Source organism: Balearica regulorum, chromosome 1 (assembly GCF_011004875.1).
Source record: "Balearica regulorum gibbericeps isolate bBalReg1 chromosome 1, bBalReg1.pri, whole genome shotgun sequence".
Lineage (NCBI taxonomy): Eukaryota > Metazoa > Chordata > Aves > Gruiformes > Gruidae > Balearica > Balearica regulorum.
Window position 1 is genome coordinate 76935160 of NC_046184.1, and position 26187 is coordinate 76961346.

General features: G+C 40.2%; 1 protein-coding gene across 2 annotated transcripts in view; it reads right to left on the reverse strand.

Moving 5' to 3' along the window:
• Positions 1 to 1525: 1525 nt before the first annotated feature.
• SULT4A1 (sulfotransferase family 4A member 1) overlaps positions 1526 to 26187 on the reverse strand; it is a 32962-nt gene continuing 8300 nt past the window's right edge. Inside the window, exons 2-8 of one of the 2 annotated variants that reach the window (XR_012836543.1) lie at positions 15193 to 15323; positions 13684 to 13764; positions 13430 to 13556; positions 9544 to 9638; positions 7774 to 7912; positions 4822 to 4951; positions 1526 to 3193 (exon numbers count right to left, since the gene is read on the reverse strand). Coding sequence is in view for 1 of the 2 variants with exons in the window: in XM_075759902.1 (XP_075616017.1) it covers positions 3081 to 3193; positions 7774 to 7912; positions 9544 to 9638; positions 13430 to 13556; positions 13684 to 13764; positions 15193 to 15323 (686 nt within the window). In the remaining variant the exon portion in view is untranslated. The remainder of the gene's footprint in view (positions 3194 to 4821; positions 4952 to 7773; positions 7913 to 9543; positions 9639 to 13429; positions 13557 to 13683; positions 13765 to 15192; positions 15324 to 26187) is intronic. The other variant, XM_075759902.1, reaches the window with a different exon arrangement.

Consider the following 26187-nt stretch of genomic DNA (forward strand, 5'->3'; position numbering starts at 1 on the left):
GCTAGCGCGCTAACTTTGCAGCAGTTTCCTCAGCAGAAGCAGCTTACTGAATTTGAGTGCTGAGGAGAGAAAAAAAAAAATCATTCTCTTGCTTCTCTGGTAATTTTTGTTCTTCATTTACAGTGTATTTGTATCCAGGAAGCATTCTCTTCAGAGACAATTCAGGGCACTTGGCCAAGGGGTGTCTGTGTTTGGATGGAGAGAATCATGGTGACATTTGGCTGAGACCTGAAAGTCCAAGTTGTCAAGATAGGAAGGAGCTTACTACCTACGGATTTTAACAGAAAGACTGAAATACTTTCAAGGACCAGAGATCCAAAGGCAGAATTTCAGCATGGTTTATGTGGGAATGGGATTTGACCAGACTTCTGACTCTTGGATGAATTTCACCTAATAGCACAGCAGTCAATGGAGTCAAGGAGTAGGAAAGAATAGCTCTGGCTGAGGACAGTCTTTCTGGTCCTAGAAAGCAGATTCCTGCCACACAGCAACTGTTTTCTAAAACAAGGAGCACCAGCATAGCAGTACGTGCACAGTAGATATCGTCACAGAGGATGTTACTCTCTACGATGAGGAAATGGGTTTGTTTTTTTTTGGCCAAACTAGCAGTTCCCCCTCCAGCCTGGTAGCTGGTGGCCCTCTGCACAGGCTCAGTTTGGCAATGGCATGTGTATACACCTGGCTGTTAAAAATGTGGCCCTAGAACATTTTTGGCTTTGGGGGCTGTGGGGTGGTCATCTTCTGTAGCAAAGGAGACAGGCTGTGCCTGGGAACTGCAGTAGGATTCCCTGGTGTCTGCAGAAATGCAAGAAGCCTTTTAGGCAGCTGGTAAGGATGTATTGCTCATATGTCCTCAGGATTAAATGACTTAAGTAGATTTTTGGTGCTAATGAAATTTTCTTCTGACTTTAATCTGCAGGAACTGTGGGGAGATTTTGTCTTCCTCTGTAGCAGGCAGGAATCATCCCACTCCTGTCTTCACACAGCTTGTTGTAGTTAGTGGGTTTTGGTATGACAGAGACTAGTAGGACTCCTTAGCATGAAGTTGCCCAAGAGGCACAAGATAAAACCGTGTAAAATCTGGCGTGGATTGAACAGTGACTGTGTATCATCTGTCATAATGCAAGACCAAAGGAACACTAAATTACACTATCTGGTGGCAGTCTCTAAGCAAATGAGTCCTTTATCATATAGCGTGTATTTAGATGAAGAACTCACCACCATGGGATGCTGTCAATACCCGGAAGAAAGGGTATTGAAGGGGAAGAAAACCCTGTGGAGGGCTATGAAACACAAAGATGCTCACAGAGTTCCGTGCTCCCTGTTGTACTCTTTTCACAGGCATTCGTTATGGACTGCTGTCAGAGACTGCTTATTGGGTCAGATGGTGGTTTGAGTTGATGCCATCCTTCTGTGGTTCTTCTGTCTGAAGTTAGGAGGTGCGGGTAGGGGAGAGGGAGGATCTCTGGCTTGTACTAAGACTACCTGGCCTGAATAGGAGGTCTAGAAAATGAGCAGACCACAATGCATGGAACACACCTTTTATTCAATAAGCAAGCAAGCACAGAAGTATAATGTGTAGTGCTTAATATTAATACAGTACTAAAAATATAAAAATAGAAATAAAATTTCACTGAAAGCATTTTCACTCACAAATATACAAGGAAAAGTGCTGTCAAGCCACATCATGCTACACCACTTGCCAGTTGCTGAACTGACAGTTAGTTGCCCAACAGAACTGAAACACTAAAAATCTGCTAGTCCTTCCTCACGGCTTTTGGTGAGCCTGAATATTTGACTAGCAAAAATGGGCCTCCTGCAGCTGAGAACCTAAAAAACAGAGATGTCATTACCTAACAGAATAATAAAATAATTCTGGAGAGTATACTAGTGACTGCTTCAGGCTGTTTGTGTACCTGTTGTAGAGAATAAAAAAAGATACAGAAATGAACTTGAATCTTGATTATAATCCAGACCAGTCATGGCTAACAATTACTGTGACCATATTCTGCATAAATATTTGTGCAATACTCCCACCTGGTGGCATATTTTTAAACTCTCTTCCTTCAGTGCTGCCATTCCCTCTGCCTGCTTCCGCTGGCACGTATATTCATCTTCCACTTTGGTCTGGTGGAGTTCAGTAGCACAAACCATGAACAGTGCTGAGCACCCTTTAGTGGAACTAGAAGATATCCAGCACCTTATCTTCTCTTTCTGTATCTAATGGGTGAAATTCACATCTACACGGGAAGTGATGTGGGTCAGAGACTGATTCCTCAAGAAAGACCCTGCAGCAGATGCCTTGCTTTTAGCTGCATTTTGAGGGACTGTTAAGAGTTGGGGGTTTAAGAAGCTTCTGTTTGCTGACCTTCGGCATGGAGCTGAACTTCGTCCATCAGGACGACAGCTGTGTGCTGTCATCCATGAAAGCATGGGTGGGTTTTGGGATCAGAGTGAGGGTCATAGCTATATTTCCTAACAAGGCCTCTCTTGCAGAGTATGCCAGTGCACAGAACCTACTCAAATTATACAGGTAAGGGTGTGCAGAACCTAATGTGAACCCCACTTTGATCAGTTACTCTTTTGGAATGGGATTTATTTATATTTGATATACCTGCTATAAAAATAAATGTGACGATTAACCCCTGAGATCATTCTAGCATACAGTTTTGGCCTGTTACTTGCTTCCCTCTGAAATAATTTTTTATTTGGTTTACGGACGTTTATTTAGGTTCTAGTGAAAAGCTTTTATAAAACACATTAAATAATCAATGTGGGGCTGAAAAGGTGTACATTCTAGTTGCATATATGATACATACCTTATACGTATATAATACATTCCATAACAGCTGAATATTCTAGTATTGTCTAAGTTCTTGCATGTGGACAAAGGATTAAAATACTAGAAGATCAACAGCTGTTTAGGATCAAAGATAATTGTATCTGATATGGTTTACTTAGATTGTTTTTCTTTCTTTAAATCTTGTTACACATAATAGCTACAGTAGTTTGTCCAGCAGGTAATAAATGAATGCATAAAGCACTTCTAGCTATATTTGGATATCATATGCATGCATTTTTTATAAATAAAAATCAAATGTGAGGTCACATTTTCCCATCTTCTGTTTATAAACTAAATCAAATTTCTCATTCATTGAAACAGTGAAGATGTCTTTCCATAGCCCAACTCGTCCTGGAACACAGAGAAGGAACACAAGTCAGAGAGCAGGACATTAACAGGACACCAAATCTCTACAGTCTAATTGTGCAGGGCACCAAGTATCGTCTGTGAGATGCTAATCAGTCTTAGCTTTGATTGAAAGCTCAATGAGACCTAAGGCTATTCATTGCCTTACCCAATTCCCCTGCTACAACCCTTGCTACACCTTAGAATAAGTACCATACACCTTGTCATCTGCACCAGCCAAGTATTATACGAGAAGAATTCAGATTTTTGTGAGATTTTGCTCTGGCCTTAATCAGAAATGAATACAGATTTTGGTTTGGGTGTTCATTTAAAAGTGGATTTCTGGTTTCAGTGCAAACTATGGCTGTTAAATAATTCCAATAGCTAACAATAATACATTTCAAAATTCCCGTGCCTTCAGCATACACTGCTTAGAGAACCATCCAAAAGGTACATGGAATGTGGAATATTAAACCAATTATTGAATTCTGATTATTGAGATGTAATATTATCATTCCTAATTTCTATTATTTTATGTTTAAAGATAAGTTCAACAAATGAATTTACATTTCTCAATATGGAGAGAATTATATGTTAAATATGAGTGCCTAGATCTTATCTATAGAAGAGAACAAGTGCCATGCACCCAGTTTGTGCCATTTGAATTTTAATTTTGTACACAAGGAATAGGAAGCTTTTGGTGGACACAGTATGGACTCCGAACATTTTTTCCTTGTATTCTTCTCCTCTACTGAACCCAACTAAGAACATAACCTGATGATGCTGCTGAACCCACTAGTCAAAGGCTGCAGCCCAAAATTTATTTAACTCAAAGTCAGCCAGGGTTACTTGTTGGTGAATAAGCCCCATGCAGTAACCAGACTGAGAGGCCTAATTCTCTTCTCATTTACGTTTGATATAAATAAAGACAAAATCCAGGCCTGTTCAACTGGAATAAATGAAAGGAGAATTGGGACTGTGCTACCAGAGAGTTTAATCATAACAGCAAGAACAAAACTACATGCAGGGAGCTTAATTATGCATTTGATGCATAAGAAGAATACCCATTTAATTTAATTACCATTGCTTTTATGCAGCAACTCTATAATTGAGTCCAAAGACAAAACTGTCTGAAACATCTACAAATTACGTATTAACATGATGGTATAGTATGTGTGGCAAGGGCTGTTTTATGAAATTGGGATTTTGCTTTGACACCTGAAGGTATGATAGTGTTCGGGTTGGTTTTTTTTTTTTCCAGGATCCAGAGATCAAAAGAACCTGAAACTGACTGAAAATGCATCACTTATTGTTTTCACTGAATTTCTACTGTATAAAAAAGCCATTAAGAAAACGCTTGTAATCATAAACATCTGATACTGATTTCAGTTTTGCTCTAGCAACTATAATTGCATAAAATACAGCATGAAACATAAAAGCCTGTACTTCCCTTTCAATAATGATAATAAAACATTTTCTTGCTCTGCTTGGGTAAGATAAGCCTTTTATTTCTGAATCTCCTTAACAACATGTATGGACAATTGACAAGTTTTATAAAGGACACATGGAATGGATTATTTGTAACTTTTTTTTTTTTACCATATGAATCGATAGCTTGTCAAAAAGTCACCCACCTGGTTTATGATTTGAATCATGCAACTGTGTAAATTATGATGTGATAAGAGTCAAATATAAGTAACATATCTAATCATTGTTCTGCTTTCACAGCAGCTCAGGGTTATCTTCAGAGCAAAGATCAATGTGCTAAAAGAAAAAAAATGAAGAACTAAAATAAAGCAAAATAATAAAGTAAATGTAACTAATGACAAATTAAAAATATTTGAAACAAATTACAATAAGCTGTCATGTTATTGCCACCATTCTTTGTCACAGAAACAAACAGAGAAGGAACAGAGCACTGTTAATGAAGCCGCATTCTGAAGTAACAAAATATTATAAAAGCCAGAGACAGCAAACAAAACAAATTCAAAATAAGGATATTTTTAATAAAAAGCACACAGTGAACAAATGACAAAATATTACATTAACTGCTGTAGCTCCCTTCCTTCTCCATTACAAAATGGAGGCTGCTTTTTGAAAGATTTGCAGATGGTATAAATAAGAGGCTCTGACCCTCAACTGGGGGTTTGCAGGCTTCGCTACAGAACGACCACTAACACCACATACAGAACGGTGCATGCAGCAAGAGCGGATAAAATCTGGATAAAAATGGATGGAGATGAACTGGCCAGCAGAGACAGGAGTTGACCTTTCTGTCTGTGGCAGGTCTTAACAGCAGCTCTGTTCCCTCTTCTCTTGTATTACCACCTCACCTTTCTTTCACAACTGCCTTTCACTGGACAAGGAGTGGGGATTTGGGCTGTGCATAGCACGTACCAGTGCTGCTGCCCCACACATCTCCAGATCGTGGAGGTTAGGAACAAATCTAGGGGTCTGTGTTACTTCATGCAAGTCAATGGAGGAGAACGTGGCTCTGTTGTTTGTAAAATCTGGCACTGACACAGAACGCTTTAATCAAGGCCCTCAGGATGTCTTACCAGACTCATTATTTTGTGATCTTGTCATCATAGCATAGACGTGGGTTCGTAATCAGCTAGGCAACGTGCCTTAAAATCCTACTGCAAATGAGACTGTCTGTTGTTTGCACACAAGATAAAAGTTGTATTACATGCAGAATTTTGAGTTTGAAGTAGTAAGGGGAGGGCAGGGTGGGAGTTGAAAGCAAGATAACTAAGAACAGGAAAACGCACCATTCAGTGGAGACTCTACCAGAAACTACAGGGAATATATTAGGTGTCTCAGTGAAGCTACAAACTCCTTTGTCTTCACCAGAATCTTACCTCCAGCCAGCAAACTTGAGATAAGTTATTTCAAGAAGCCATCATTTACCATAACAGAAGTGAACTGGGGCAAAAAGAGGTGCCATATCACAGTTATGACAGAGAACTGCCCATAGGAACCTGGCTTCCAGGTCCTAACGCAGTAACTGGAGCGTGTAGCCCCTACATAATGCACTGCACTAACAGCCTTTCCACACCAGGTGTGCTAAGTCACAAATATCAGCAAGGAGGTGTGAGCAATGGCTTTTTTCCAAGTATGACATACTGAAATGTTTGTGCTAACATACAAACAGGACAAGTTATCCTGGGTCAGTTACTCTGACGGTAGTCTGAGCTGAGTAATGGAGAACCACCATAAGGCTCTGCCAAGAAAGATGCAAAGGTAGTAGAGAGTATCAGTGAACCCGCTTTCATGGGAAAGCAAACTTGCTCTCCAACAAACCTGAGTGTTGGTAAGATTACAGTTTGACTGATTAAAGGTGAATGCAAAGATACAATAGACTTTTGTAAGGTATGTGATTTTAGTGGCTTTTAAGAGAACTATATAACATCAACAAAATGCATGATAAATGAATAAACAACTGGCTCACTTAAAATTAGTGGTCAAGAAGGACTGATGATATTTGGTATTTTTATCAGAGATTTGAAAATAATTATAAAAATTACAGCTGATAAAATCTGCAGATAACAAGAAGGTTGGCTGAGAGGGGTAGTATGGAAAGGGCTCCTACAGAGGAACCTAAGAACAAAGATATTCAAGTCATGCTTGCTGAGCAAGGGACAGGAACCTGCAAATTAGTTCCACTGAAAAGACCTTGTGCCCGTGATAAACGACAGATGCTTCATGTATGATGCTGTAGCAAAAAGTGCTTATGTGGCCACAGATGGACAAACAAGGGAGATGGGGAGAGAAGGTTCCAGTTAAACTAGATTAAATCAGTGGATAAAATGATTTTATGTCTGGCTAAGGCATTTGTGAGGCTGACATACAAATTCTCCATCTTAATCTTATGCCCTCATTTTTAAAAAGAGCTGTTAAATGCTGTAAAGCAGCCTACAGAAAAAAAATTGAAGGAGCCTTACTGAGATCACTCTTTTATGCTTATCAGAAGGAAGACTGAGAAAGGACTTGATTTCTTGACATTAACAAAGGAAAGATGTATCAGCAGTTTAAAGGGCACTTCAGGTTCCTAGAGAAAGACCTCACCAGAATAAACATCTAGAAGCTAAACACATTTTAAACAGCTGAGGTAGACAATGAAAAGAAAAAGCTCATAAGGAAAACTACAGCTCCTTGTCATTTGATGCCTTCAAATTAGAATTATCTGCTATTCTAGAAAATCTGATATACTTAAACACAAGGGCTTAGGCCAGGATAAACTGTATGAAATTGCATGGGCTTTGACATGCCAAAGGTCAGACGGAACAGTAGTCTTCTCAGCATGAATCACTCAATCTGTTGAAATGAGCCAAAGACTCCCTAACGGAGTGGTCTGCATGGTGCCGAATATACAGTTGATCTTGGATGTTTCCACTCTTTTAGTCACTTTACCTAACTTTATTTCAAAACAAACCAACCCCAAAATTGCACCAACAGTCAGTTTCCTCCCCTCATTTACACAGCAATATTTTGACAACATCTTAACACATCCTGGAGGTTACTAAGTTGTCGGCTGCTTCTTGCAACTTCCACAATAAGACTTTTACTGTGGGTTTTAAACATACCCCTGCCAACGGGAAGTGCTTCTGCATTACAGCACTGATCAATGAGTTGATGACAGTGTTCCACCATGGATTCCAACTGTGCTTTGTCGTAAGAAACTCCCAGGAACCTCACCAGTTGCTCAACCATTGTTGCTAGGTCCTGTAAGAGAGTATTTAAAAATAGTTTATTTTACAATATTTTAAGTGACCTTTTTAAAATGAGATAAATAGTTCAAAATAGGTTTTATCCTGATGATATATCCATATCCTATATCCATAGTTGTGGATGCCCCTCCCTGGAAGTGTTCAAAGCCAGGCTGGATGGGTCTTTGGGCAACCTGGTCTAGTGGAGGGTGTCCCTGCTCATGGCAGGGTGGCTGGAACTAGGTGATCTTTGAGGTCCCTTCCAACCCAAACCATTCTGTGATTCTATGAGTGTGAAAAATACAAATGCAGAAGTTGTAGAAACACCACTGTCTTAAAATTTTGCCACCTTCCAACTTGCTGAAAATAGACCCATTCCAAATAATTATAGTCAGACAGGTTGCCAGAGAACACGGTCACATAAGCTCACCTCTTCAAATATTAGAACAGGGAACTGCAAAGTAATTGTGATGATTCCCACTTCGGACAACACCATACCCTTAACTGATCACTTTGGAATACAAATATATTTTGGAGGAATTAAGTTACTTTGGTTTTGGTCTTGGTAAAATAAATGACTACAAATGTTAGAACAGCCCTTCCTTCATTATTAGCTTCTGGGACTGCATTCACGTAGACAGAAAGGATCTAGTGAGGTGGCCTCTGAAAATAAACACTCATTAATTTACATATCCAGAACTCCATAGTTCCTCAGTACAAGTACGATTCTGGAGTTGCAAGGACAAAATAGCAACATTTATCAGGATGCAGAAAGACACCGCGACGCCACCAGCTTTCAGTAGCATCCATCATTGAGCACAGCTAGGAACATATCATTATTCAAACCCATGGGTTTGAAACAATTTCTACTAAACTTTTTAAATTATTCTGATTGTAATACATCTTCTTTTAGCATCCCATTCCATCAGAAGGCTCAGTAAAGCTGCAATTGTAATTTACCAACTTTACTGAGCTCTACCTTGATTTTGCCTTTTTGTAGGTTTAGAGATAGGAGCTGGGTTTTTCCTATGTTTGCATTAATTTTCCAGTCAAATAAACATTTTGAAGTATTTTCATTAATTCTTAAAAATATATTATTGCAATAGGAAATGGAAACCATTGTTCTATGCAGTATTTTCACTAAATTTCTGAATAAAGTGGATTTATTAGCCAGCATACTGTAAGGACCCAATAACTACTTTCACCATATGCTATATGATCATCCCTAATTGTTTTCAATGTTGTTTCACAGAAGACAGTAAGAACAACCAAATAATCAGAATAAATGCCAAATACATAGGACAAAACACTGATGATATACTTTTTTTCTCATTAATACAGCACACACAGCAAGATACTTCTTCTAAATGAATGCCCAGGGCTGAACGTAGCCAGCACTGAACAGTTACACATCTCTGTCTTCTCTATGAGTAGTTTAGCGCCCATGGATGCAGGCAGATTCCTGAGTAAAGTACTAGGTTTATGAAACTGCTGATGTCTGTAGTAGCTATTGAATGCCAGCGCTTTAAAAAATGTATCAGACATTAGGGAGCCCAGATATAGACATAAGAAGCAAATTTTGTACTTTATGTATTTTAAACACTACAATGCTAAATGTAAAACACCTTTTTGCTACATCTAACCTACCTTATGCATATCTTCATACTTGAGAAAAAGTACATTGGCATCCATGTGATGTTCCCAAAACTCTTGCACGTGTTCAAACCACGAACCATATCCTACTACAAAGACATTATGATTGGCATGAGGAAAATGACCATTTTTGTTATTAATCCCTCTTCAAAAAAGAAAAAAAAAAGGAGGTAAATAAATTAACTGGAGTGGTTCATAGCCCCAGGAGAACTGTGTCTAGTTTTAAACCATTGCCATGCACAGCAAGGAACTTAATTAAAAAAAGTTTTTCTATCAGTTTGGAATATTCAAAAGAACTAACCATAAAGATAAAATGTTCAACTGCATATGCCACCATATTTCATGATGGATATGACTGTTGAGTGGAAATTGAGCCAAAATAAAAGCTGCAGATAGATTTGCAGAAGGCAAACTTTCAGTGGCTTCAACCTGTGTGAATTCTTGCAATTAAGCTAACACACTGCAGCTTCCTTCACTTAGAAGCCAGATACAGCATTCGTGGACAGTTCCAGACAGCATCCTCTATTACAGATGAAGAATTGCTAACAACCATTGTCCTTTCTTAATGAGACAAGTATTGAGGAAACAGGACCTATAAAAATGCCTCAGGGACATTCCCAAAAACATATGATGTGCTGACAGAATATTCCATTTATTATTACATCCTCACACACACTAAAATTTAAGACCTATTCTCTTCTATTGTTATTTTCTGACCACTTCCACACAACTTCTGTAGCTACGCCAGAACAGTTTCAGTTATACTGTTATCAATTATCTCAGTTACACAATAAATCCAGACTATCACCAGATGCCCCTGCGGTGCTCCCAAGAGCCTAGAGTGATGTGATGGGGCACTTTCCCACATATCACAAGTTGTGGGCAGGCCCAGTGTGCAGGTTTTGCCAACAATGAAAAGCCTCCTACCTCCCATGTACCAGCAGCAGCTTGTCTTCAGTTCCCCATATCAGCTGTGGCCATATCATGGGTTTAGGACTTGAAGAGAAGCTGAGGTGCTGTGCTGGGAGGGCTTCTGCCCCCAGCACTGCTGAGGCAGTGGTTACTGGAAGCCTCACCTCTTCCCCTAACACTTTCCTCCTTTGTTTTTCACTTCTCTGATAAAGTCCACATTTGCACTGATTCAGTCAATTTATGTGTGCTAGCAGAGGTTCAGACACTGGCATTTATTATCTGGAGAATGTTTTTTGCTGCCAAGATTATGAGAAAGACAACCCAAAGAGAAATGCATTCTGCAAATTTCTTTGTTATCAGTGATAAGTTCCCCCAAAGTACTTCAGATAAACAAGGCAGGAGTTAAGCAAATATGTTGAGCAGTTTTTCACATTCTTTCCCAAAGTTTTTTTGGTCAATTTTATCTTTTCAACAAGACCACTATAGAAAAATATTCAACTTTTTAGTTTTGTATTTTGAAACCACCTTTTCCTTTCAGAAAAGAATTATTTAATTTTGGTAACTGGAACATTTTCAATGGACAAAGAGGTCAGTTTCATAGGAAAATCATTTTAGTCAGCTGACTCATTTTCAATTTTTATAAAGGCATTGGGAAAATTCCATTTTTGTTATTGCCATTCCATATATCCCTAAAGAAATTGATGCATTAAACTAACACATCAGTCAAGCAAAAAGCATTCCTAGCTGCTCTTAATAGTACAAGGCAAGAATCCACTAAGATTACATTAGCAGAGTTTACCTATGCTTTATCTAAGAAATTCACTTAAGCTTTAGAGTATAATGGCAACTAATTAGCACATTCCAGACTAATCCCTATCCAACTGTATAACAATATAGCTAACATGCACTGAATTTGTTTCAAGATGGTCCGGTATAAGAAGGGGTAGAAAGAGTGGGATTGTGTCATTTGGGCTCAGTGCTTCTTCCTCCAGCAGTACTTTGCCTTCTTATGAAGGTTTTTTTTTTTTTTTTTTTTGCTGCTGCATTGCTTCCATGAGATGCAAACATTTAGCTAAATGCTAAATTTACTGTAGTACAAAACACTCCATTAGCACAATTATGGACACAGAACATGCTGTGATGTTTTATTGACTCTGGGAGGTTGTGATAAATCAGCTAGTTGCTATAAAATGAAGATATAAATAACTCCTGGGATACTTATATGAAAAAAAAAGTACAGAATCTTTCTCCTAATGCATCTTTCGTCTCCAGTCTAGAAGTTCCTGATCATGGTCTACAAACATCCCATTCTCAGGGAATGCAAAAGAAAAAGCTGAAGGTGGGCTGGAGTGGAAGGAGAGCATTTACCCTCCCTGCACAAATGTGCAGGAGAAAGTAGCAAAGGTTTTTAAGGCCTGTTAAATAACTTCCACTGCTGGACTTTTACTTTTTTCTTCCGTTTAGTATTATACAGCTACTTTAGCATCAACTCCTCCAAATTCCAGGTTGAAGTAGTTTGCTGCACTGGATTTAGAGGAGATCCTGATCTCAGAGCACAAGGTGCCTGGTGAATTCTTAACGTCACATGAAGGTATTACAGAGAAGATTGTGTAGAAAATTAGAAGGCAGTAACATTTTTTCTTCTTACTAGCTGGAAAGTGTGGCAACCCATTGGCAAAAAGCCCAGCAGCAGCCAGTTACGTGAGAACACAGGGCTTGTCCTCCCTGTAAGTTTACTGAGTTAGTGCAATGGAGCTGCAATGCAGCCTGACTGGGAACACTGTGGGTGTGTGCGTCATGAAACAGCCCTTGCTCAAAGGAGTTACTGGGTGAGCAGCTGATGAGTTGTTGTAAAGCAGGTGTCCTAGTTTCGGCTGGGATAGTTAATTTTCCTCCTAACACAGGTTAGTAGTGTGGTTTGGATTTAGGATGAGAATAACGTTGATAACATGCTGATGTTTTTAGTTGTGGCCAAGCAGTCAAGGACTTTTCAGCTTCGCACACTGCCCTGCCAAGGAGAGGGTGGTGGGCACCCAAGAATCTGGGAGGGGACACTGCCAGGGCAGCTGACCCAAACTGGCCAAAGGGACATTCCATACCATATGACATCATGCTCCATATATAACTGGGGATTGGCTGGGAAGCAGGGCAGCTTGGGAACTAGCTGAGCATCGGCTTCAGGTGGTGAGATATTGTGCTGTGCATCACTTGTTTTGTATATTCTTTTAGTATTATCTTCCTTTTCTGTCTGATTAAACTGTCTTTACCTCAACCCACGAGTCTTACTTTTTTCCTTTTTAATTCTCTCCCCCATCCCACTGCAGGGATGAAAGTGAATGACTGGCCGTGTGGTTGTGTTAGCTACTGGCTGGGTTAAACCACAATAGCAGGTTATTGTAGTCTCATTATAGTGGTGAGACAGCAGCAGTCTGCAACTGCCTTCTTACAGGGGCTCACTTCAACTTACCGATGTACTCCAGATCAATCTCATGCAGACTAGAGATTTTTGTGTGTTAACTGGTACCTTGCTAGGGACAAATCTTTTGGATGAAATAAAAATATTAAAGAAATTACCAGGGAGAGACCCTTGAGGAACAGAAAGACTCCTGAGAAGTAGCTTAGCACAGTGAGCTACAACTGAAATAAAATGGTGCTGGGAGCATTCACCACTTTTCACAAAGTACCTGGTACCTTGCAAACTGAATTTTAATAGAGTAGACCAGAGTTCTGCCTGACCTAAGTGGAACACTGCTGAGCCCATGGGGTCAAACACTGCGAGGCAATTATTTACAAAGCATGGCCATAGTTTGCATGGACAAATCTAAGCCCACGCAGCACTGTGTAGCAACCTCCTTGCTGTATATGCAAAACAAATGCACCTTTATCCAGTTCATTTCTGTACTTGCAGAAGGAATGCAGAGATGAAAATAAATGTGTAACAGCATGTGCAGAGAGAACAGCTCCTTACACTTGTCATTCATAAACCTTCTGCAGAACTCCTGAAACGTTCCTCTGTAGCTCATGGTCCTTAGGGAGCGGTGAAACTGGTAATAAGATACCACCAGGTCTTTGGGGTTGCGAGCCATGTATATTACCTATGACAGGGTGGGGGGAAAAAAAAAAAATCATCTTATTGAAAGCTTTCCCTCCCTCCATTTCCCAAAACACTTCAACAGCTGTTGCCAATATAGTTAAACAAAGATGATTTCATTTCATTTTTACCTTTGAATTGCCATTATGGAGGTCCGATGGCAAAAACCGATATGGTAGGTGGCTTTTTATAAGGCGAGGAGATGTCAGTTCCTAAAATAAAGCAGACAGAAACATTTCTTACTGTGCATTAGTTTTTGGCACACCCTGAGCTGTGCTGAACTGTCATATTTGAAGTCCTTTACCATACTGAATCACATTCTCAAATTAACTTCTTAAATTAATAGGGGTCTGGGACTAGAAATTAGGTCAGGGAGTTATATATTTTTAAAAATCAAAAGGCTGGATAATGTGTTGGGGGTTTTTGTTGTTTCCCCCCCTCATCTTCTGTTGTCAAAGTACTTCCATTTGTAGGACCTTCTCAAGAAGAGAGCGTAATAGTTGATTCTTATTAGCAAACTAACTTTGTTCCCAGTGATGCTTCCACTAAAATTCCTTGAACAGTATTAGAAGCTCTGGAAACCCTACCCCTAACTTCTTCACTTCAAAATTTTACTCTTGGAATTTATTTTACCCTCAGAATTAGGCCCAGACAATCCAAAGGTTTATCTGAGTGTATGAGCATCTTTCAAATAGAGTATTTTTCTGTAATTTAAGACAAAATTGTCTCATGACACAAATCATGTTCCAGTAGTTAGAAACTGCATAAATCCATATTGGACCAAGTTGCTAGCACGTAGTATAGATAACAACGTGCAATCTCAAACTAAATCTCTCACTATTGCCACTGCTTATTTACATCAAGGTAGCACTGAAGTCTCACTGGACTAGGCATCACACAGATGAAGAAAAGCAACCTCTGACCCCTAAATACTTTCAGCCTAAAGTAGGCTGATGCTGCAGTTGTCATTGACCAGAAGCAGCTTAAATCTATCCGTGCCAACCTTAGCTAGCTCACTTCAACAAGCACTGTAGCTGTGATAGGATGGAGCCCAGAGTTTTGCCTAATCATTCCAAGATATGTCTGTATCGGAAGTAGTTACAGCAATGACAAGATCACACTTATATGCCAAGTCACTAGTCTCTGAGTGATTCTTAATAGTGTGGAAGTAATTTCATGCAGAATATTCCAAACTCCTCAAACTATACCTACAGAGTCTGTAGATCCACAGCTCCTGGGTCTCTTAAGGATTCAGATGTGTAAATCCAGAGTAGTGGGTCTACAGATCCATAGATGTCTGTATCTGTAGCTCCTCTTTCGCAAATTCAGGGAAGGGATCAAAGCAAATTTGCCTCATTTGGGCAGCTTTTGTTTACATAAGCAAAGGAGGCCTGGAACTTTTATTCAGAAAACCCGTCACCAAGATATTTAGGACATGGAGAAACATCTAAAGCATTAAATAGAGTATAATATAACTTAATAAAAGTATTTTTACAATCACCTAATACTCAGAATCATTGCAAACTGAGCAGGTCCAGTGATGAAAAGGACAAGGACACAGGATGAAATGAAGGGATAAATATGGAATCGAGGAAAGAGATATCCAAATGCTGAAAGACCTTCTTTGCAATAAATTGTACCTTGATGATGTCCAGGCCAGGCTGAGGGTACTCTAGGACTGGAAGTTGTTCATCTATATTCATTAGTCCAATCTCATCTGGATCAGCTCCCTGACTCACTAGATATACCACTTCCTGCAGCAAGCCTGTGCCTGCATAAACCAAACAATGAAAGAGAACAGATTGTATTACAGTTCTTATCTAAACAGAAGCATATGAAGGGAGACTTAGACATAGAAATAAAGATAACTTTTGTCCTTAACAGTCTGCTGTGAACTAAGTCTGTAACTACTGTTTTAATGTAGTATGTCTGCTCCCTTAGTTTTATTTTAAGCACATGAAGATCTCCCTTCACATAAAACACCTGAGATTTGTCTTCAATAATAATTTAAATAAACTTCTGTCTCCCAATCATTGTACCTGTGAATTGGAAAGCATTTTAAAAAAGTTTTTCCACTGTGAATATTAGCTAGGCAAATGCTACTATTTCAATTTTAGAAATGAAAAAAATGAGGCAGACAGAGATCATCCAAGTTCACAAAATGCATTAGCGGCTGTACTGGGAAACTGCCAGAGTCCTCTATGCTAAATTGTAGGCAATTCTACTGTTATGCAATGATTTGAGAGTCTATTTATACCTCCACGTTATGGACTGGATACACCACTGAACACATCAATGCATAGCAAGTTAGTCATAAGCTTTGGAGGCCCCAATTATGTATCTCTCTGCAGTCCAAGGACATTTACAAAGCAACCATTAGATATTATGGCCTTAATGACTGAGCTTTGGAAAATTAATAGGTATTCCAAATAGAAGCTTGAACAGTACAACTACTTCAAATTACCTTCAGGCAGGAAACTCTCAAAACAGGCAAACAAAGGTTCAGAGATATTTCACAGAGGCTTGTGAAGAGAAAGGCACGGGCTTTTGGTGAGATGGAGGAACAGAATGAGGAGAGATCAACGTGAGCTAGCAGGGAAGGGACCCCAGTTTAGATGACAAGTCACATGGGCATGGGACAGCCTGGATACTGCAAAAGACCGACCAATTACTTAAGAGTTTTGAGCAGTAAGGAAAATGAGACCAGGATTTATACTAACTCTTGTGTTGCCTAAAGCAACAAGTAATTGTTTCAGAACTCTTTACAAAGCCCAAGCCTGCCTCAACATCCCCTGTCCTTGGAAAGATGAGCTACAAACTCTGAGATTGTGCCTTTCATTCCCATTTTAATTTGAAAATAACTTGTAAGTTGTATGAAACTTGTAACAGTCACCAGTTAATTCATGTTAATTAGCATGACTATACACACTAACAGACACATTTTGTACAAATTCTCTATGTTGTTGCAACACTAAGAAAACCAGTGTATCATTATTCAGTTGTTGTTGGTTTTTTTAATCCAAGTTAGGAAGAGTTAAACAAAGCCGATGTACTTTAGAGGCTCATTAGAGTGAACACAGTCTGGGTGAAAACATATTATCTCCAAGAATTGCGTTGGAGAGTAAGTACTTTAAGATTCCTGTCTCCTGACTGATTGGTAGGTAAATTAAAATGGCTTGGAAAACCCAGAAACTTTTATATTATCATTACCCACAGAGACAGCTGTCACAGACTTAATATACACTTGCCCTTAAGGCTGTTCACTCTGCATTTTTAAGTCCAAGTATATATATTTTATACATTAAAATTAACGTACATATGGTTCTTCAGTATCAGTCCTTGTGACTCTGAATGAGCACAACCCTTGTCTCTCATTAAATATTTATTCTGACAGGAGACACCCTCGTTCTCCATAATTTATTTCTCTATTTCCAATTCTGCCTGCAAAGAAAAATGCTATTACAGCAACCTTGTTCCATGAAAGGAAAAGGAATAACTGCATGGAGATAAACGATACCACCAAGTCTTTCTAATTTTTTGCTATTCAGCTGTTCTCTAGGCAAAAAGAAGCCATCTCCATTGTGCCTCTGAATATAGAAGGGCTGCAGAGTTGAGGCAGAACTGCACTGAAACTTCAGGAAAGCAGCATGTTCCCCACCAGCTCTCCTCAAAGTCCAGTAGATAAGTAGGAAGTGAGGGCCAGGGAGCACAGCCCCCACAGTTCTGCTCAGACCCATGGCCATGTGCTAGACTTGGTTTGATTGCTAGCAGATCCATGGAGCACTGTAGAGATAGAAAGTGACATATTAATGTAGTGAGGCATGGGGAAGAAGGGTTCCAATCCGGAAGGAAGTGGGCCTTTGGAAGCTCAGAAGTCTTCATCTAAGTACACAGCAGGTACTCGAGGCAGAAAATTAAAAATCTCCATCAAGTACAGGTTCTTTAAAACAGTGCTTTAAATCTGTGAACCTCAGTGCTAATTACTAGCATGAACATAACACAAATTACTGTAGTTATGTATGTAGCGCTGCACATATTCCAGCATCCTATTCCAATTCACACAGCAAACAGTATTTCTGCAATATCTCTTCTGCAAAGGGGAAGATTGCAAGCTGACAGTTTAGATGTCTGGCTTCTGGCCATCCAGCAGGTTAGAATTTCTCCTCCCTACACCTGCAGTAGAACCACTGATCCTGAATTCTCTCACCCATGATCTCTGTGCTAGTTTTTACTTTTGTCACCTACTATGCCTGATTTTATTCTACATTAGCACTCAAGTTACTCTGCTTAGAATTTTCAGGGTCTTAGTGCAAATGAAAACTAGAGATTTATCTTTAAGGGAACTGTAATTTTTTAAACTTGTCACCCTTAATCAATTATCATTTATCCCACACACACATTCCCAAGAGCCCCATATAAAAATTATTATCAACTTGATCTCCTATTTAAAAAAAAAAAAATCTAAACCACCACATGCTTATTTAAGGAAAAAAATAGCTAAAAGCCTATATATATATATATATATAAAATTATTTTTTTATATCTATATATAACTCCGTCACATCTCTATTAGGATTAAAACCAACTCAAGTTAAATTACAGATATCAGAGTTGAACGTTCTTTTGGTTTAGAAATGATGGCTTAACCTAACAACAGAGAAACGGCAGCCCAAATTCCAGACCTAGCTCCTAGGGCAAGATCTTCCAGCCCTTGGGAACACCAACTGGCTGAAAAGCCAAACTAGGGTACTGTACCTATGTATGTGATGAGAGGCCCATGTCTAGACTGGGGCTAGCAGAATTGATTAAATTTGCCACTGTGGGAGGTGATTATGAATCTTCTGCCGCAGCCCCTAATTACCCATCTGCATTTAAAGCATACAGAAATTGTTCATTTGAACCAACTAACTTAAACTGATGTCTCTGGGGATATGTGAGAACCACCATTTTATGGGTGAAAGCTAGAGTAAATTGTTGAAACTGAGATTTTCAAAGGAGATTATGGGAATAACCTCTGATAACCCCAGTCTAAAAACTTGGCTAGATATAAATGCCACAAAAACCTTCTTAGTGAATGGGACAATGATGATACTTGTGAGAGAGAAGAAAAAGATGAAGGAAGCTAAGTGGGGTGGGGGGGGAGGTACAGAACTTAACCTTTATACTCCCTAGATTTCTGGCCTGGCTGCCAACAATGATTTATTATCACTTAAGTTACTCACTTTTTAAGTTAAAGGATTAGGTCACTAAATGGAAAAGCTAGGATGTATGCATATGAAGCCAAAGTTTTTCTTGGAGATAGTCAGTGGATCTTGTGTATCGCTAATATTGTCCATCATTTTCTCCTTGTGTTGCTGAATGCATGCACATGTATGTGCATGCCTCACGTGGGATGGTACAGAAAGAGTAAACAGTCACCAACAAACAAGATTAATCTGTCAGCCTTTGGGCATGAGGCACCAGATGCAACATTCTTAAGTACCCAGCAATTCTACCCTTCCTTCTTCCAAGTGCAGCAGATACACATTTCATCCCAGAGGAAGACGGCTGGCCCTGCTACCTCCAAGCTCATATTGCCAAAACAGATGTGAAATTCATTTATGTTTATCCAATTCCAACTAAAATGGAGCCAGTTGGCACTTGAGGAACTTCAGTGCACTGTACCTGAGAAACGCTCTTCCCTGACAAGCTCTTCTGTTATGTCAATACACCACCTCAGGAGAAAACAGAGTGTTCCAGTTTTATCACACAATATCTGGAAAGAGATGGGATGGGAAACAGCATTGATAAGCTACTGCCAGAATTTGCAGGATTTTAGGAGAGCCTTTTAAATTATCTGTGAATCTGCATTTTGACTCTGCATAAGAGCATGTACAAAAACAGCCCAAGTCACAGCAGTTTGAAAGCGTGCTAGCTGGGCTGTACTGTCCTTTTCTGTTATGCCTAACAATGCACAGAAATCAGGACTCCAAGAGTCCTACCACCCCTCCAGCAGCCCCTATGATGAATGAGAACTCTTCATTTGTATCCTTTTTCATGGCCAATGCCTCAGCAACAATAGCAAAGTCAGTTCATGGCCGTACTGCCTCTGCTTATCAGTAAGTGGAACTGCTGCAGCAGCAACCAGACAGCATAGCAAGAAAACTTTGAAACACCACAGCTACTCCTCTCTGATTCTATACATTAGATGCCTTTTGACATCAAATTTAGTCTCTGTAGGAGAGAGAAAGATTCTTTAGTGCAGCTGTTCTCTGGCTCCTCTCACTACTTTCTGGCCACTGGCACACTCCCATACAGCCAGTGAACATCAGAGCTTTGTTCAAAGTGAAGTGGCAGATACAAAAGCACAAAATTTCCTGTGAAATTTCTAATGTAATTTATTTCAACTTTCTCCCCTCTGTATCAGCTAACATGGGAAAAAACTGCAGCTTAAGGATGCAGAGGTCTTTGGTATACTTTTATTAACCCCTTGTTTGGAAACTACATGGAAAAATAGAATCATAGAATGGTTTGGGTTGGAAAGGACCTCAAAGATCATCCAGTTCCAGCCACCCTGCCATGGGCAGGGACACCCTCCACTAGACCAGGCTGCCCAAAGCCCCATCCAACCTGACCTTGAACACTTCCAGGGAGGGGGCAGCCACAACTTCTCTGGGCAACCTGGCCCAGTGCCTCACCACCCTCACAGTGAAGAATTTCTTCCTAACACCTAATCTAAATCTACCCTCTTTTAGTTTAAATCCATTACCCCTTGTCCTATCACTTCATGCCCTTGTAAACAGTCCCTCACCATCTTTCCTGTATGCCCCCTTCAGGTACTGGAAGGCTGCTAGGTCGTCTCCCTGGAGCCTTCTCCAGGCTGAACAACCCCAACTCTCTCAGCCTCTCCTCATAGGAGAGGTGCTCCAGCCCTCTGATCGTCTTTGTGGCCCTCCTCTGGACTCACTCCAACAGATCCATGTCTTTCCTGTGCTGACCCCTGAGCTGGATGCAGTACTCCACATGGGGTCTCAAGAGCTGAGTAGAGGGACAGAATCACCTCCCTCGACCTGCTGGTCACGTGTCTTTTGATGTGGCCCAGGATGTGGTTGGCTTTCTGGGCTACAAGCACACATGCCAGCTCACGTTGAGCTTCTTCTCCACCAACACCCCCAAGTCCTTCTCCTCAGGGTTGCTCTCAATCCATTCTCAGCCTGTAGTTGTGCTTGGGATTGCCCCAACCCACGTGCAGGACCTTGCACTTGGCCTTGTTGAACTTCATGTGGTTAGCATAGGCCTACCTCTCAAGCCTGTCGAGGTCCCTCTGGATGGCAAATAAAGTATGTTAGTATTAACAGTCTTCTAGCACTCCCAATTAGTTGGACTTTGTTTGATCTACCCATGCTTGATCAAGTTTCCGCCAATACAATGCAATGAACCCATTATGACTCATAATTTTTTTATAGCATTGGTAGATGTAAGTGCTTATTAAAAATGAGAGCTGCTAAAGCTGTCAGTATGGCCTAGCAAGTGCTGTAAAGCTATTTTCCACACAGTTCATCTAATTGCCTGCAAGCTCATTCCCCTTTCACCAATTTCAGTGCTTACATGCAGGTAAGTATGATAGATTCATCTTTACCCTACAACACTGGAGGGAAAATTTTCCATGAGAAGAAAACAATATCCAAACCATAAAAATATCTCTTCTTGAGATTTGTATGTTCTGGTTCTTGGAATTCCAACTGGTTTAACAATAGGGATTTTCATTATCAATTAGGATTTTCATAACTAAAATAATGTATATATCTTGATACCATATTTTCTAATTCTTCTGTTCCTACGTGAGACTCAGGATTCAGAATAAATGCTGAAATTGTGATGTTATATCACCAATATTTTTGACTGCCCAATTACATATGTATTAGAGGGCTCAATTTTCAGAAAGGACTGAATACTCATCCACTAAGATAAACACCCCTTTCACACGGCCTAAATGCCCCTAAGTTCAACAGTGACCAGCCAAGGGAACCTGTGGAATACAAGGAAACTGAATCCAGATCTTCTGAAACTGATGGCAAGAGCTTGAACAAGATCAGATTTAAAACAAGTGTTAACTTTATGATTTCCAGTAACATTCAGTAAGCAGGGTCTTGGCTTTTCAGACTTAGTAATTAGTTTATTTTTCTCTTGCAGCAACTGGCTTTTAAAACATAGGCTAAATTCTGCTTGTCTTTCACTAGACTTACATCAGAGAACACTGAAAGGAATCTATTAGGTCTGACCTGTGTTTTTTGAATGTGTTTCACCAGAAGCTATAAACAGCAAACTATGAAAACTGTATTCTATTTAGGACTAAAATGTACTTTCTGTTTGGTAAAAAAGCTGTCACTGAACTGTTTACACATGTGTATTATCCATAGAATTATTGCTACTATGTATAATACAGTATCCTAAAGCACTGTTTTAATAAACTGGTTATAAAATAGTGTTATGTTTGGCTAATGCATTAGTATTATTTTTAAAAAGTGGCCTGAGTCCTAATTCTCCCTTATATTAGCACACTAACTACTCAATAGAGAACAGGATGAAAAAAGCAGAATCAACCACAGTGCATCTCAGACCAGGCACCAACTGTTGAGGCATCTCCGCTTCCATACAGTAAGGCAGGCGATGCAGTATGTTTCATACCTAACACCAACAGAAGCAGCTCGGAGAAAAAGGCCTACTGACACTTTCTAGCATGCTGGAGTAACACTAGTAAATAAAACACATCAGGGCTTGTTCTCTGGCAGGACACGTGGGACAGCCAAACCCACATCCACAGAGATCAATCTCCCAAAGCAAGGCAGTTTCATCCATAGCTTCCCGGGAACAGTCCCTGGCTCCAGCCATCTCCCACGCCATGCTGGGGAACACAATGTCTAGGGCACAGCAAAACTGTCAGGGAACTGCTAGCAAGGAAATAGCATGGGTGACAGCCTGTCAAAGCCTCTGTCACACTTAAGTTTACTAGTGTAGCCATGGTGAGACAGATAACTGGATTGCCTCCATTGCCTACTTTAGACTTTATAAAACCAAAAGAAAAAAATCGCTCAAGTCACATACTACTTTAACCATTGCATCTAACCTGTGGCTACCCGAATCTGTCCAGCAGGTAAGAGTCCACAAGGCAAAGGCCTCTTGTTGAAGACAGCTGGGGCAAAAAGCGTTGCTTTTCTATCCCTCTTAATAAACCACAACATCCTCACATGCACTGCAGCAAGGACTGGGTGAGCAGTATACTAGCAGCCCTAAGAACTGAGTCAGGTCCACACATTGCTCAAAAACTGGGGATAAAAACAACAAGACAACACTGGTTTGTCTTTATTTGCCTTCTGATTGATGAGTCATGATTTGTGTCTTCATGCTTATCTCCACATCCATGATTTCATCATACCTAGGTGTCCCAGATTTTTTTACAAGTTCTTCATTGACAGCTGATATTGCTTGGTAGCTGATTATTTCTTGGTATCAGATATTCAAAGGGAAAAGTATTTTACTCTTCTCTAAGCTTTAGCTGGACTGGTAAAATATGTCCATGTCTGTGGATACTCATCGTGTCTGCACCAGATGTCATCACCAATGGAGCAGTTTGTGTGAGGTTACTCCAAATCACTTAATTTTAAGTTAGCCAAATTAGCTTAAGGAATTTCTATTTTTGGCCTCAACTCACCTAGCAAGTTTTGCCTGGGACAAACTAGAATGCATTCACACAAAATACTCTGCAGGTGGTTCTTTAAGAGAAATGACAAACCACAAGCTAAGAACACTAACATCCTGCACTAGCGCAGATGCTTTTAAAAGAGGACATCTACCCATACCCTTAGATTATTTCTCTTTCAGTTTCTACTCACCAAACATGCTCCCATAGTATAAGAGAACAACACTTATGCTAAAACAACAAGAAAAAAAATGTAGAGTATAATATTGTCAGGAACAGGTAAATAACAGATAAGCCTGCTTGCTCCCTTACCAACTATCTGACAGAAAGACAGCCCTTTCCATCCTTCCCACCCTTACTCAAGATTGACCTGGTCTGAAGTCAACCCAGTACGTTCAGTTGTTACCTTCTTTCCTCAGGCTCCTCCCTTTGATCGAAATCCTCATGACCCAATTCAGAGACACCATGCCTTTCATGACAATAGTGCAAGCACGTAGGATCATGCAGTCATACCAAAGGGCTGGCCAACAGGATGATAATTCACAGGGGAAGAGTACTTTTATTGGCTAGAATCTGCCCTGTAGTTTATATTGTCTCAAACATCTAAAAATTATCTGGCAAACTTTGGCAATGTAAACTAACAATGGTACTTCCTCACAGTGGGCAAAAAGTGTATTAGCTGATTTTCAAATCTTACCTCCTCTCTGAAGCATAAATAAGAAGTGTCCTGGTTCTGGCAAGGATAGAGTTAATTTCCCAAGGAGCCAGGACAGGTGAGCCAAGCTGGCCGGGGGCTATTCCATACCATGTGATGTCATGCTCACCATAAAAGGGGGCCAGTCGGGCAGGGGCGGGTTCGGCGTGGCTCCGGGACGGGTCGAGCGTCCGGTCGGTCGTCGGATCGGTAAAATCGTTCTCTGTTATCACCATTGTTACTATCTGTTATCAGCACTGTTGTTGATTGTTTCCCTCTCCCTTGCTGTCCCAGTAACCTGCCCTTATCCCAACCCTCGAGGCTTTGCCCTTGTTTTTCCGTTCTCCTCCCCAGCCTGCCGGGGGAGGGGTGAGCGAGCGGCTGGGGCTAAACCACGTCAGAAGGTACATGCCCTTACCTCAATCTTACCTCAGTTGTATCCTGCCCTCCCGCATCCTCTAGCAATCCTATTCTCCCAACCTTTCAGAGCCTATATCAAAAACATACCTAAACTGCATCGTATGTTACCCCAGCAGGAGCTCACTTTTCCTCCAACAGAAAGTCCCCCCACTGTGTCTAATTTCCCTTCATTTTCATACAGGTCACAACACTGTACCAAGGATAACAATGCAGAAAAGAGCTTTGCTGTAATAACAAGTCACTGCTTTTTAAAATCACTCTCAAGGACTTCATTACGTTGAAGTCGTCGTCCTAGAAATCAGTGGCACTTACAATACTTTCTGTGTACTGTTCTACAGAGCTGCAATATGGTCTGTGGCTAAATGCAGAGCCTCATAGCGAGCTCTGCTGATTGAAACAGGATGAGAAGGCAGGAGACAATAAGGCATCCAACTTGTGTTGAAGTAGTTCTCATACCTTTGCTGTGAATGTGAACGTGTTCCTCTCCCCATATGGTAAATGTATTTCAGAGGATGTCTGTCACTACTCAAAATGCAATGCCATGTCTCAGTTTCAACCCCTTACAGAAAAATTGTTAGGCAAAACCTGCCTACACATTAATGTGCATTTGCATATATTAGGTGGTTAAATTGCAAGGTGGCAGCACACCAATAGCATAATGTGAAACCACTGCAGATAAGAGTTATACATACCAAAAAAATGAGCATGGTTTTGTTCAAGAAACACTGTTTACCCTTTATGCATGAAACTACACAGCCTGTTTAGTCAGCTGTTGGTTGTCTAAAGTCGGGGAGTAAAGCATTTTGTCTCAAACAACCCTCCTCAAATTATTGCTGCCCTAAACAAAACCATTCTTTGCATGGTACCTACACCCCCACTCCTATTTAGCACACAGTCATTGCCTCTATCTGCTGAATTGCAAACTACAGCCATTTCTATTCTATTTCTACTGCTGCTCTTCAGAATTACAAATGGAAATAGATCTAATTGGGAGTATAAAAGGGGATCAACCAATCTATTTCACCATGGGTTTTCTCAGTATTGCAGCAAAATCCTTGAAGAGAACACACTATTTCTGATAGAAAGCACTGGTGATCCAATAGTAGCACTGACACTGATCATTATTAATGTGCACTTCAGCTATATAGGCATAGAGCAATCCAATTTTAGCAATGCCTGTAGCTGTTCTGGGCTACTTTGGCAACCCTGATCAGCAGTAAACAGGCTTTTAACTGGATGGTTAACCTGGGTTGATGATTGCCTTGCATCAACAGGACTCTGCAAAGCAGCCAACGTACTGCCAGATCTGGACTGCTGCATGTATAGTCAGTGTGTGTCTTCTGAACATGATTCTCATCTCATCTGCTTCCCACCTGTCTCATTTTGTTGGCTTAGATGAATTTATTACTCATGCAGGGAATGGCTAATTCAGCACCGTTGTCTATATCCCATATGGTTATCTAATGTCATTATACATCATCTAGAACTTGCAGTCTTATAAGGGATGATGGCCTTCTTAACCTTCACTATAACCAGCAGGTGGGTAAAAGCATATGAAATAAACTTCCATTTTTTAAAATTATACATGGATTTTGGCATTTAGTGACAAAAATCCCTCCTCAGTTGTTTCTCTAGCACTCTTCCTCTTACTTTTTATTCTTTACTATCTCAGCCACTGCCTCAGACTTAACTAGCTAAGCTTCCCCTGCACACTGTCAGGCCTGTGATATGCTTGCTTCCTGACATTCCTCAGTGCCCCTTCACTTCCCTCACAGTGGCTTTCCTAAAATCTCAGCCAAATTGGGCTGTAGGCTTCTAACAGTGGACCGTTTCCTCTGCGTG